Consider the following 14,000-nt stretch of genomic DNA (forward strand, 5'->3'; position numbering starts at 1 on the left):
TCCAAAAAGTCAAATCCAGTCAAAACTGGGTTTTGCTGAGCTGTAGGTGAATTTCTGTGAAAACTGCCCAACACGTCGCGCCCTGATCCTGAACACGTCGCGCGCCTTTGGAGCTGCTTTTGAGGCACTTCCAAGTGTTCAAATGAGGCAAAAGTGGGCTTGTTGGAAAGGTCTGGATGTCTACTTTCCAACCCAAATGGAATTTCTGAATTTGGTGGCCATTTGCCCCTCCAAAATTGCAATCTCCCAAGACTGCTTCCTGTGTGTCAAAAAGGTGGCAGAAAGTCATTTTTTGCTTGTTTTTTGACCTTCTGGAGGCTCAAAACTTGATGAAATCTCTTGGTAATTGCTGAGCAAGTGTATCTTTGCATGACAAATCCAAAAATGCTGAGTTTTCCCGAAATGGAGTTGCCCATCAAAAAGGTCGCGCGCGGCGCGCGACGTGTTGGTGGAGAAAACCTGTTTTTTGCCCAAAAATTCACAAGTGACCAAAAATGCCCAAATTTTTTTTGAAATTTGTTCTGAAGTTAAGTCATTTAGTATCATGCTCCTTCAAGGAAGCCTTAGCCAAGATGTGGAGGGGATCGGGCCTTTTTCTTCGTTTTAGTGCTTTGGCCAACCGCCCTTGGATCACCTTCATTTTCGCCTTGCATACATGTATTCGGGCCCAATAGTGGTTTTTCATGTTCCGGAGCAGGTCCTTATCTTTGTTGGCCTTGGCCAGCAGCCTCTCCAAATGAGCATTGACCCGGAGAAGCATAGCCTCTCTCTCAACGGGTACCAAATCACCGGGTCTCTTTGCATGCCAAGTTGCGGTCTTCATGGATCCTCCGCAACTCATCAAGAGTGTGCTCCTCTTCAAGTTGCTTGTTGCGCTGCTCTAAGTAGGTGATTGTCCAATTTGCCATTTCCAATCTTTGCTGCAATGAGTCATTTTCAGCCCTTAGGTGTTGGATGATCTCCTTTGGCTCTAGGCTAGGAGAACTGATATCAAGATCAACAACCTCTATGCCTAGAACACCTGATGGCCCCTCATCAATATTGGGCTGCTTGCCTCTCTCTGGTACCTGTGCTGCTGTCGGAGACGAGGCCCCTTCCACCTGGTGTGGAGATAACACTCGTGGTGCTGATGAAGAAGGCGAGACCCCTTCCACCTGGTGTGGAGAAAATACTCGCCTAGCTGATGCAAATAAGGCCCTGTGGCCTCTCTGATATGTGACCAATGGAGGGGAGCTGACATGTCTGGTCTCAGGAATATCATGCTGCTGTGAAGGCCCTCCCTCCTCATGAACAACCTCAGGGGGTGATGATGCTGATGCTGTGAAAAAATCTCGAAAGATAAAATCCTCCCATGGGATACCCTGCTAAGCCAACTGATGTATGACCACAAGCTGGATCAAACCATAACGATAGATGCTCCTGTGTTGCTGTGCTGGGTTCCTTCTCTGCACCAAGGGCACCATCTTCTCAATATTCCGGCACATGAAAAATGGTATGTTCATCATCTGTACCCGTGTGAAATGCATCAACAAGCGAATATGGTACGAATACAAACATGAAAATCTGCCCTCACAGGTGAAATAGCGCATGATGAGCCTCATCAAGGGAGCATACTCATCCCTCAAAAATCTGAAAGGAAATACACCAGTCATATACCTCATGTAGGCAGGTTTAATGTAAGGCTCATACTGAAATCTGTCCAATAGTTTGCGCTTGTTCCACTCTTCTCCCACATTGGGTATCCCTGTTGCTTGAGCAATAATTTCAGATGACAATATCAAATCCACCCCTGCAAGATTTACATGCCCATCATGCAGATGCAAAACAAACAAGCGGACCAATTCCCTATGGTGCTGAATTTGAGAAATCCTCTCGCAAAATTCATAACATGAGAGGTGGCAGAAACATGTGACTACAAGTGGACAAGCCTGCAAATAGGTCAAGGAGGTGGGCTCCTCTCTCACATGGTGACCACTCTTACCACCCCTGTGAGGTCTCCTCTGTACCTCAACCTCTGGTGTTGACTCACGGTCATCACTTTGCTCATAGTCGGTTTCGGTTTCTGACATGGTTTCGAGAGCAAAGTGGCTGAAATGTACTGCTGCTTCTGCTAAAAAATCTGTTGTTTTAATTGTTGAAATGCTATTTCAAGGGGACAAATAACACAAGGGAGATGTTAGGGAGGGGAGACTTTTAAGGGAAATTAGGGAAAATATATGAAATAGGGAATTAAGGGAAGGAATCATGACATATACACCATCACACAATTATAATTTGCAAGGGTTTTATGGGAGATAGGGTTTAGGGTTATATTATTGATTTTTAGGAATAGGGGTAGGGTTTTAGGGCTTTTGGTATTTTTGGTAGAGGGATTAGGTAGAAATGATATGGGAGGTGGTAAAGGGATGTGGGGAAAAAGTGGGGGTGAAAAGGATGACCTTGAAAACAGCAAAACAAAACCCTATCTCTACTTGCATTTTGACATTTTTAAAGCAAATATACATGAACCTCTCATTTCAACTTGATGGCATTAAAACACATTTCCCATGCTCATTTTTCTTTATCAAGCAAAATACTTTGATGATCAGAGGCCTACCTGCAATCTTGAAGAATTTTGGGGTCGTTTGGCAGTTTACAGGGGATTTTTTGTGGATGGATTCTTGACAGGTCGCGCGCACCCAACACGTCGCGCCAGTGCTTTTTTCCAACTGCTATGACCCCCTTGACACGTCGCGCGCAGGTCTTGACAGGTCGCGCGCGGGCTCTGTCTACAATTTCACTCAATTTCTCTCCAAATCGCTCTTCACTATCGCTTAGAGGCAAATGATGATCAAATGGAGGGAGAGAGGGGCTTTATAGGCTTGATTTAAATTAATTTCCCCTCAAACCCTCTTTCTAATGTTTATAACTTGACACTTTTTCAAAATTTAAATGCTGCTGACTTTATGGTTTCCTTTTGTCCTGAAATTGGTTGAACTGATGCTTTTTCTTGAAAATTTTTGCAGGGATAGCTTCTAAGGAATCTTGGCAAAGGGGACCAGGGCTGCATGCTGACCTTTGAAGAATTTTGAATTTTTACAACTTTTTACAAAAATGAGAAAATGACCTTGTCTTTAAATACAGGGTTTTTAAATCCAAGGTAAAAATTAGCTGTACAAGATGAAATCTTTTGAAGAAATACTTTGATAGTCATCCCTCTGGCCTGCTGGGCATTTATTGACTTTTAAAGACATGACCTCAAAGACAAATTGGACCTAAACCCTAGACCTAGGACTTTTGACCTCAAGACAAGACAAGAAACCTTGAAAGAGTTTATTGACTGAAACAACTTGATCCAGCAGTGCCAAGAGGGGAATAAAGACACCAGCTCCTCCATCAGGGTTATGGCATGCCTAATGGAATGCAATGAGATGACACTGATGAGACACCTACTTATGCAAATGCAAAGAGCTTTGATCGCTGATGGAGGGCTACTAGACCGACTCTAACAGGTTGTTTAATGTATTTGGTCCACACTCGACCAGATATATGTTTTGCAGTTAACACTATGAACCAGTTCATGTGTGAGCCCAGGAGAGTGCACTGGGTAGCTACAAAACACATTCTTCGTTACTTGCAGGGGACTGTGGATTTTGGTCTGGATTATAAACAAGGTGATGGAGTGAGACTGGCAGGGTACATAGATTCAGATTGGGCAGGTTGTGCTTCAGATAGGAAGAGTACTTCTGGGTGCTATTTTGGGTTGGGTTTGGTAGTGGTTCGTGGATCAACTGAAAACAACAGTCAGTTGCATTGAGCTCAGTTGAGGCAGAGTATATGGCTGCGATTTTGGCTAGTTGTGAGGCCATATGGCTTCGCAAGATGTTGTTTGGTCTATTTGGTCAGGCATTGAGACCTTCAGTAATTTACTGTGATAACCAAAGTTGCATAAAACTCATGGAGAATCCAGTTTTTCATGATAGGTCAAAGCATATTGAGATCAAGTATCACTTCATTAGAGACTATGTCTAAAAGGGAGTTATCAAGCTTGAGTACATTTCCACAAATGAGTAGGTAGCGGATATTTTCACCAAAGCCTTACCACGGGCAAGCATGTCTACTTCAGAGACAAGATGGGAGTGGTGAGGGACACTTTCCTTTGTAAGAGGGACTGTTAAAATTTGGGTACCAGAGGACAAGTGGTTCCCTAAGGCTTTGATCTTTGGCCTAGGGAAAAGTGTGTCCAAATTTATTTTTACTTTTCTCTTAAAGTAACTTTATAAGTGGTAAAGTCAATTTAATTTAAAAGTGACCTTATAAGTGGTAAAGTTACATTCTAATTTAAAAGTTACTTTAAAAATGGTAAAGTTACATTCTAATTTAAAGGTGACTTTATTAAAGTCAATGAAGAATTAGAAAGTGAAAAAGTGACTATGGAAATAAAAGGCTAAGTGGGTGAGTTAAAAAATAGAAAGTGAGAATTAAATGCATATTTATTCTCATTCTTAAATCTAAATGAATCTCAGCCATTAGATCTTAGGGTAACCCAAAAGATCATTTAGAGAATAAAAGGAGAAGAGAAGAGGAAAAGATCGATTCATTCTTTCATGAGCATTTGAGAGAAAGAGAAGAGAGAGCAAGGAGAAAATTTTTGAGTAGTGAGGAAGTGAAGGAGGGTAGCAAGAAGACATTTTAGCAAATTTGGGCAGCATCATTTATTGGCACACATCCCAAGGCAAAACCGTACAATAGGAGAAAGGCACAGAAATAGAGGAAGAGGGACAATACAGAAATCAAAGAAGAGGGACAACAGAAAGGGCACGAATTTTGAGGCAGATTTGGGCACAAATTTCGAGGCAGCCATATTGTTGAAATCCGTATGGACTGTATAGTCCGTACAACAAGTTTTGGGCACAATTTTCGAGCCCAGCCATACAACATTTAATGTTGTTTTATTGTTGGAAAATTTCTATTTTGGCTATTTGTTGATTGGCATGATTTTCGAGGCAAAGTGCAAGCACGGAAATTGACATAAGTTGTAATTTGTAGTTGCTGGAATTTTTACTGTGTATTTTAGTTTCTTTGTAAAAGCATTTTCAAAAATAAAGAAGAGGTCTCAAACTGGTTTTCCCCTAGAGTTGTAGGGTGTTTTTCCAGGGTCACATTGACCAAAAATCAGTGTTATTTTCTATGTGGTTGTCATAATTATGTTGTGTTTTATTTTTGCAATTTCAGGAGTAGTGAAATCTCTAAATTTGTGTTTTCAGAAAATATTGTCATTTCCAGATTTTAGAATTTTTTATCATGCTTGGATTTAAAACTAAATGCATGGAGTGATAAGGAAAATTGATAACCGGAGTGGGGGTTGAAATTTCTTCAAGTTTTTCCTCCCATGTGTGAAGATAGCAGAATCAAAGGTATCTAGAAGAAGTCAAAGGAGTTGTTATCACTTTGAGGTGATTATTGTTTGGGTCTAGAGCCTCGCTAGGACAAGCCAAGTTAAGGTGCAAGAAGTCTCTCTCTTGTGGAGACTATAAAGGAAGCGAAGATAATCTAGGGCCTCCATCCTTGGCCCTCACCTCCAGCTCTCGGCCTCCTTCTTCCCGCTGCCTCATCTCTATCTCTCGCCCTCCAGTTTTTTGCCTCGACCCTCACCCTCAAGCCTCTCTTCCTTCATACCCTCTCACCATAAATTTTCACTAAAAATTTCCCTAAAAATTTTAACAAAAAATTTCTTAAAATTTTTTCTGAGTTGGCTTTTGGATTTAAAGATCTTCAGTGACTTGGGCAGCTTATCTCCAAGTATCTTCAAGCCCCTGAGGGCTGACTAGTGCACATACTGTTGAAATTTGGTACCGGAGGACAGGTGGTTCCCTTAGGCTTTGATCTTTGGCCTAGGGAAAAGTGTCCAAAAGAATTTAATTTTTCTCCTAAAGTGACTTTATAATTTTATAAAGTTAAATCTAATTTAAAAGTGACTTTAAGTGATAAAGTTACTAAGTCTAATTTTAAAGTGACTTTTATAAAGTCAATGAAAAATTAGAAAGGAAAAGTGACTTTGGAAATAAATGACTAAGTGGGTCTTTATTAAAGTGGGGTGAATTAAAAAATAAAAAGTGAGATTTAAATGAGCGTTTAATCTCAGCCATTGATCTAAATCTATTTCAGCCATTGGATTTAGAGATCACCCAAAAGTCACTTGGAGTTATATTAAGGGAGGAAAAGGAGGAAAAGATCACATTCAATTCAATTCTTTCATGAGCAGATTGAGAGAAGGAGAGCAAGAGAGCAAGGGAGATTTCTGGGCAGTGTATCAGCAGCGGTGTATCAGCAGCGGTGTAACAGCAGCGGAGTATCAGCAGCGGTGTATCAGCAGCGGTGTAACAGCAGCGGAGTATCAGTAGCGGTGTAACAGCAGCAGAGTATCAGCAGTGGTGTAACAGCGGCGGTGTAACAGCAGCGGAGTATCAGCAACGCTGAGATAAGTTGTAAAAGTCTGTTTGCTGATTTTTTTGCTGAACATTTCTCTTACTGTAAGAAGGCATTTTCCAAAAATAAAGAAGAGCTCTCAAACTGGTTTTCCCCAAGAGTTGTAGGGGGTTTTTCCAGGGTCACATTGACCAAAAATCTCAGTGTTTAAATGTGTTTTAATGGCTGTTTATTACTGCTGATTTTTATTTCTGCAATTTCCAGCATTCTGTAAAATTTCCAGAATTTGTGTTTTCAGCGAATTTATTTTTTTCAGCTTGTTAAATGTATGGTTATGGGAAAGGGCATTTAACTATATGGGAGAAATAAGGAGAAACTGAAAACCGGGGTGGGAAATGAGAAATTTCTACACATACTCTAAACCCTTACCCCATTTCATTTATCTAATTGAAAGCAAGACTAATACTGACATAGAGTGCGAATTAGCCGAATTTTAGCAACAAATTTAGTTTGTATCTTTTACTACAGTACATTTCAAAAATAGAATTATTTTCAGAAACTTTTGCATGCTAATTGACAAATTTCTTAATATGATTTTACTCATTTTTCAATGATTTATTTTTGAGTTTTAAGATTAAATGCATCACTAGATTGGAAATAGTTAAACTCAGAAATTTTCTCAATTATTAGTTATCAGTTTGTCATTTGAAGTTTCTGCCAGTGTAGATAATATCGGCAAAATATCGCCGAATAGCGTAAATATCGCGATATTTTCGGCGAGCCGAAATATCGCCGAGAAAATATCGCGATATTCGCGCGACGATATAAAATATCGCCAGGCGTGTTTTTCCGCGGCTACAAAAAGGAAAAATTGGTTTTTTTTTTCTTCATTTCTGTTTCTGAGTGTTGGAGAAGGAAGGGAAAGAGTTTTGTGGTGCTTGTCAAGGAGGGTTTGGAGATCAAACAATGATTATCACCACCAATTAATATTTTTTTGTGGATCAAAGATTGAAGAATAGTGAGACAAACTTCATTTCTTCCATTAACAGGTATGTTCTTAAAAACCCCTATGTTAATGATTTTTTCATAAATTTAGGGTTATGCTTACTTGCCTCTTTGCCTACCAACATTTTGTTTCTTTGTTTTTTTCCATTTGCTATGATTTTCATGCCCATGAACCAATGCAACGGTTTTCTCCATATTTGGACAGCAAGCTTCATTTTTTTTTTCAACTTTTTTATGCACCCTCTTATTGCCAATTTTCATTCACATTGCAAAATGCAAATAATGTAGTAATTTTTTTTGAATGAGGTGGTTATTACTTATTATTTTTTCATTTTGTGTTGGGGGGTTTAATGCCAATTTTTTGTTTTTTTTGTGCAAAAAGCCTTGGACCCATTTTGGGAGTATGGGGAGGCTGTTGGTGGGGCAAATCAGGCATATATATCATGCAACTTGTGTAGGACCAAGATGTCAGGAGGGGTTACACGATTGAAATACCATCTGGCTGGACTCTCTGCATATGATGCGGATGTAATGCCTTGTATGGTTTCTAGTGCAGAGGTTATACAAAAAGCTTGTGAAGCAATTGCTGAACAAGACAGAAAGAAAGCTGCTAGGGAGAGGCCAATGGTCTCAGATAGATAGCTGCTAGTTTTATTTGTTTTGCAACTTTTGCTACATGTAAGTTTATAACTAATGATGATGAAATACTTTTAAAGTTTTATATATTTGATGTTATTTTGTTTGAATCCTTGATTGGACAATTATCACTATCAGGGATCAGCAAGACATGTGATGTTATTTTGTTTGAATCCTTGATTGGACAATTATCAAGGGTCAGCAGGATTTGGTATCGCCTTTGAAGTTTGATGTATCATTTCTATTTGGCATCATATGTTTAGAAATCTGAAAAAAATGAATATATTATGCATTTTTTATGCTTGCCGATATTTTCGCTGATATTGCCGATAAGATATTTTTTGGACCCTCGCCGATATTTTCTCGATACCGATATTATCAACACTGGTTTCTGCTGTTACACAGAAAAAATCTGAATCTTCCATGGTTATAGGACCCCTGGTTTAAAATAAATTGCTGCCATTGCCATTTGTTTTAAGAGCAGATTACTAGAATTGATGTTTCATATTTTGCACCTAATTGTTGTGATCTGAGTTTAAACACTTGATTTAATTGCTGAAGTGCATTTGTTTTTACATGCTCATTTAAGTAGGACTAATTTAGTTTTACTTATGCATCTAATGATCTCTGATTGAGTACCTCGGTCCTCATAACAATTGGATTTCTGAATATAACGTGTTTTATTTCCAACATTTTACATTGGTTTCCTATTGTGTTTTCAGTGATTACTTATGTAGACTTCATATTTTACATTGCTGGTATAAGTAATTGTTTTCACATTAAGATCATTTTTTTGAGCCTCAAGTTGAAAAACACTTATGACATATTTAAGAAATAACTCATATTTTAGGTCCTCCTTCCACCATCACATCATTTCACTTTGCATTTGCATGCTAATGTAGTACTTGCACATTCAAATTTTACTTCCAAGCATAAGCTTGGTGATAGAAACTTTAAGGGATGAAACTTAGAACATACATTTAATTAAAATTAACCAGGTCCCTGCATTTCACATAGTTTTAAGTTTTGCATTTGCATATAAGATAGTTAAATCATTTAGCAGTAATTTCCCATCCTTTACTTGGCCTTTATTTCCTTCACAAGATAGTTGACTCTACAAGGAACTGGTATCATTTTCCTCAAATGAAATTGAATCTTTCAAAATCTTGCACAATCTAAACAAGTATTGGTTGCTTAACTGTGTCTCCCAGATTGGTTGGTTTCCAACTAATCTTCCCTTATTCCATTTCCATAGGGTCTACCTCCCTTAGTCTGCTATTGGGAGACAGCTCAAATGGAGAGATTGGGTATCACGGTGACAACCCCCGATCTGAGCCGTTGTCGCAGTGCCTAGACATTTTGTGCGACAACACACTCCAAAACCATGCTAGAACCAAGAATAAGTGATCAATAATACTAGGCACCCAATTAAAATATGACAAGAACCATATAACTGTATCTCACACATACCATAGAGCACCTTTATGCCAAAGAAATCATCAAATGTGCAATTTGTACATCTTCAACATATAGAATTGAGATCATCGCCAACATATCACGATGTCATTGAATCCATCATATAAATCCTGCTATGTTCTGAGTGGTGTAAACATGTAACTTTGCACTAATGATCTTCCTTTGGACATCACGCACCCACCATTCAAATGGTGGTATATTACCATACCATAAGGGTAATGCAAGGGAGAGTGTGTGTCCATAAAACACCCTCCCCCACAATGAATGCGAATCACCTGTTTCATCATGAAATGTTTGTCTAGTGTAGCTCGGACATAGTGAAAAATCCTCATACAAGATGAGGGGTATGCATGTCTGGGAAGTAGCACCTCAATTATTTATTCTATAGCCATTGTGCACGATTATATATTATTCTTTATTGTTATTATTGATATAATTTATCACAAGAGAATTGTAACAATCCCCAAACCCCCCAATTTGATTCCATGAAGGCATTTTTGTGACAATTACTGTGGTTTCAAACAAATTTTACTATGTTACTATATCATTTCCCCTAATCCTTAGGTCTGCGTAGATGCATTTGAGACCTGTATCCTTCCTGGATCTACTATCGTTGTGATATCCCTTAAATTTATAAGTTTTCTCCAGTGGTCCCAAAGACATCCTACTTTGCTCCCTTGTTCCAGACTTTGACAAAACATAGTAAATAAGTTCACATTTATAGCAATTTCAACAACTAGACAAATGAATCTATGACATGAGACCATCCATCGAGTATAGGTTCCTCTGTGCATGAATTGTTATGATGCAAATGCATGTCAATTAATAACATCATGGTTTCTTATCTCTATCGAACAATAAGCACTTCTTGTGTCCTAGAAAACATTTGATCAGCAATAATATTACCGTATCTGTACTTGCTTTATAGTCATATTACAAGTACTAATATACATAACCGAAAAAAACTGCATTAGGGCTTGTAGATGAGATTCCATTTTTATGTTATACAGCGTTGTTTTGGCAAATAGCTATGCTTCTGCATGGAATCTGATGTAGATTCACAATATCAGCTGTAAAAAGTGGTGTATGCACATCTTCCCCGCTATCTGTATCTTTTTCATATCTGTAAAGGTTTCGTGGTAACTTGGATTTTTAACAAGAGAACCTTTTGGATCCATGTTTACTTCTTGCATGCCAAGTGTCTTTCTTGTTCTCTTGATATCAAGCTTTTCTTGGTTCTTTATACTACAAAGAAATTGAATTTGTTGATCTTTTAACCCTTGTTGGAAGAACAAGGGATCAAACACCATCACAGCAGAGGCTGGAATAGAAAATACTCTGTGCTAGTGAAAGGAAATAAGATAGCTCATTTAAAGATAGCTCGCTGAATGGAAATAAGATCGGAATTACAAAACTAAAGTTGGGATTCTGGGAAAGTGCCCAATTAGCAATCAAACAACTTGAGTCTTTCTGACAGTTACAGTTCTTTTCATTAAACTGCCTTTGTTCTTTCTGGTATTTGCAGTTATTTTCGTTAAGCCCCCTTCCTCTACTTCTGATATAGTCATTTTTATTAAAGTTGTTATCTGGCATAATATGTGTTCTTTATCTAGCTTAGTAGTATTCAGTGTCCTTCACCTTCTGTCTCTATCTGGTGTTATTTGCATGTTTCTAGTAATTTCACTGATGCATTTTATAAATTTGTTGCAGCTGTGTGAGTCAAGTGGTAGTTCTCCTGGGTATGGCTTTTTGCGAATAATAGGGAGAACTAGGCAGCAGCCATCAGATTTTGATGATGGCCTTGGCGATTTGAAGCAAGAAGGAATGCTAGCTGTACAATGATTGAGTCAAACTTGTGAACTTGCAAACCATTTACTAACTCTTGGAAATGTTTTCAAGGAGCCTTTGTACAGTTTGACCTTGCCGCAGTATAATGCTGTTGGAGATTCCCTGTATAGGTCCAGAATAAATGTGTAATTTCTAGGTTGAAGGAACTGATGCTTATCTTAAACAATACAAACATGCTCGTAATTTTTGAAAGCTCCACCTGAGAAACTAATTTTGGCCATTCGTTTGGGTTTTCTTATCTATGATCATTGTAAGTGCTTCTTCCATCATATAGACAGATTCAGTAGTAAATGTAAAAATATATCTGATCTATGGTATGCATCTGGGACTACATTTTCTCTGCTATTGAAAGGAAATTTCTCTTAATTTTTTACATTATTTGTAGCGTCATCTCAAATGGCATTAGAAAACAAGGTGCACTAATGGGTAATATAGTTTCCTAAAGGCCTGTGAGGGATGATTAAAAGTAGGCCAATATTTTAACTGCTGCTGCTTTTGGGCAGTTTGTTCCCAGTTCATTTGGGCTTTTAATAATATCTTGTGACATGGGATAACCTCCCATAGCATAAAAAGCTGGGGTACTGTAATCGATTCATTAATATTTGGAAGAGTGTCACAATATCGTATGTATTCTTAAAGAAAAGGAAGTTTTTTCTAATGTTGTTTGACTTGGACAGGTTCTCAAATCCAATATCAATTGCCAACCCAATCAGCATAACTATTTCTAACTATTTCTAGTTGTTAGGAGGCATTTACTTTCAGTAGAATGGTGAATGCACCCGCTTCTAACTTGGGAACACAAAGAATGAAATCACACTTGGGTACTGTAATCGATACATTAATATTTGGAAGAATGTGACAATATCTGAAGTACTCTTAAAGAGAGGGAAGTTGTTTTTAATGTTGTTTGACTTGCACAGGTTCTTATTTCTAAACAGTGAATGTTGCATATCAAATCCAATATCAATTGGCATAACTATTTCTAACTACTTCTAGCTGTCAGGAAGCATTTACTTTCAGTAGAATGGTGAATGCACCTGCTTCTAACTTGGGAACACACAATGAAATCACACTTGCAAGAATTGAATAACACGTTGCTGGAACAAGGCTAGATTCGATAAGATATATACAAGAGGTGAGATCATTTTTTTATATGTATGGGATTGTTTCCTCAAAATCTAGCAGGTTTTGTTAGGGGAACTCACAAGACAAAAACTAGACTAAAAATAAGGTAATTGTCTGGAAGTGTTTACTTTTAGTAGGATGGTGAATGCACCCGCTTCAAACTTGGGAACACAAAGAATGAAATCTTAATTGCGAGAACTGAATAATACTTGGCTGGAACAAGGCTTTATTCGACGCTATATATAGGAAAGGTGAGAACATTTTTTCATATTTTTGGGATTGTTGCCTTAAAATCTAGTAGGTCTTGTGAGGGGAACTCACAAGACAAAAACTAAACTAAATGACAACATTATGATGTGTGGCCCACTGTCACCACAACCACTACCTCCTGGTATTTAGTGGACTTTTCCCACAAGGGAGGCTTCCCAATATTAGGTCACCTAAATATATTGAGTCCAAGGGGTAAAGGTGACAAAATAGGCCAATGATGGATCTTCATAGGAACAAGGCTTACCCAGCACAATGAGGCAATGTGCGTTCTCCAAGAGGCCTAGTTAGAGCACAAAGTGACTTAAGGTTTAAGAGTAAGCAAGTTCAACAAACTTATCTCGGATCACAAGGCTAAGAAAAGGCTTGGAATGGATAGGTATGATCAGTTTGTGGCACAAAAAGCTTTCAACAAGCCTGAAGTTGAAGCCTAGGGCAAAACTAGGGTTTCACTAATGGGAAATTTACTTGGGGAAAAAGATGTCAACCCTAAGATGGAGGAATTAGCCACGAGAAATGGTTGATTTTGAGGCAATTACCTCACCACCAAATGTTGAATCTCTTAATTAGGCAACAAAATCAAACCTAGTTGAAATTTAGCCCTAACCCTAGTTAGCAACTTTCGTTGAGAGGCTGAAAATCAAATTTGGTAAGAAGTGTGAATTCAAGAAGGTTTTTGGTGTGATCAACAATGTGAATAAGGTCAGTGCCTTGACCTTGGGTGATGGAGTCTATGTGATACCTACTTAAGAGAAAATACTAAACTCTAGCAAGGAGTAAGGGAAACTGAAAACCTAGGTTTCAAACCCTAGTTATCATTTTTGTGATGGAGCAAATTCAATGAGAAGAGTTGGTTTAAAGATTCGCTCATGAGATTTTTATACAAATTCTAAGATGGGTAATGTTGACTTTTGGTAGTATCGGATGTGCTTTAAGCCTCAAAATTTGCAGGGAGGCTTGGAAACATGTATTCCACAATACCCATAAATTGTTTTGGGAAATTCCGCCTGGAAACAATTTTATTAAAAATAATTAATTATTTTTAATGGGTGCCTAAGTCTAAACTAAGGAAAATTAAAATAATTAAAGAGTATTAATCAAATTGTGAGTGAAACTTCTAGAAGAAGACATGGATCAAACCAAAGTAATATAAGCCATTGATTAGCATCTAATTTGGGTCATTGGTTCTTAACTAAAGGATTATAAGAGGAGGCTTGATGGGCATTTGGAAAACA

At 38.1% G+C, this 14,000-nt stretch overlaps 1 protein-coding gene across 2 annotated transcripts in view; it reads left to right on the forward strand.

Moving 5' to 3' along the window:
* Window positions 1–11,739, forward strand: part of LOC149146937 (K(+) efflux antiporter 2, chloroplastic-like) — a 443,890-nt gene extending 432,151 nt beyond the window's left edge. For both annotated transcript variants that reach the window (XM_089445962.1, XM_089445963.1), the window contains exon 21: window positions 11,236–11,739. In XM_089445962.1, coding sequence (XP_089302088.1) covers window positions 11,236–11,367 — 132 coding nt within the window. In that variant the 3' untranslated portion in view covers window positions 11,368–11,739. The remainder of the gene's footprint in view (window positions 1–11,235) is intronic.
* The last annotated feature ends 2,261 nt before the right edge of the window (window positions 11,740–14,000 follow it).

Source organism: Pinus tabuliformis, chromosome 9 (assembly GCF_031772625.1).
Source record: "Pinus tabuliformis cultivar Carrire ecotype Pingquan chromosome 9, CPIR1, whole genome shotgun sequence".
Taxonomy (NCBI): Eukaryota; Viridiplantae; Streptophyta; class Pinopsida; order Pinales; family Pinaceae; genus Pinus; species Pinus tabuliformis.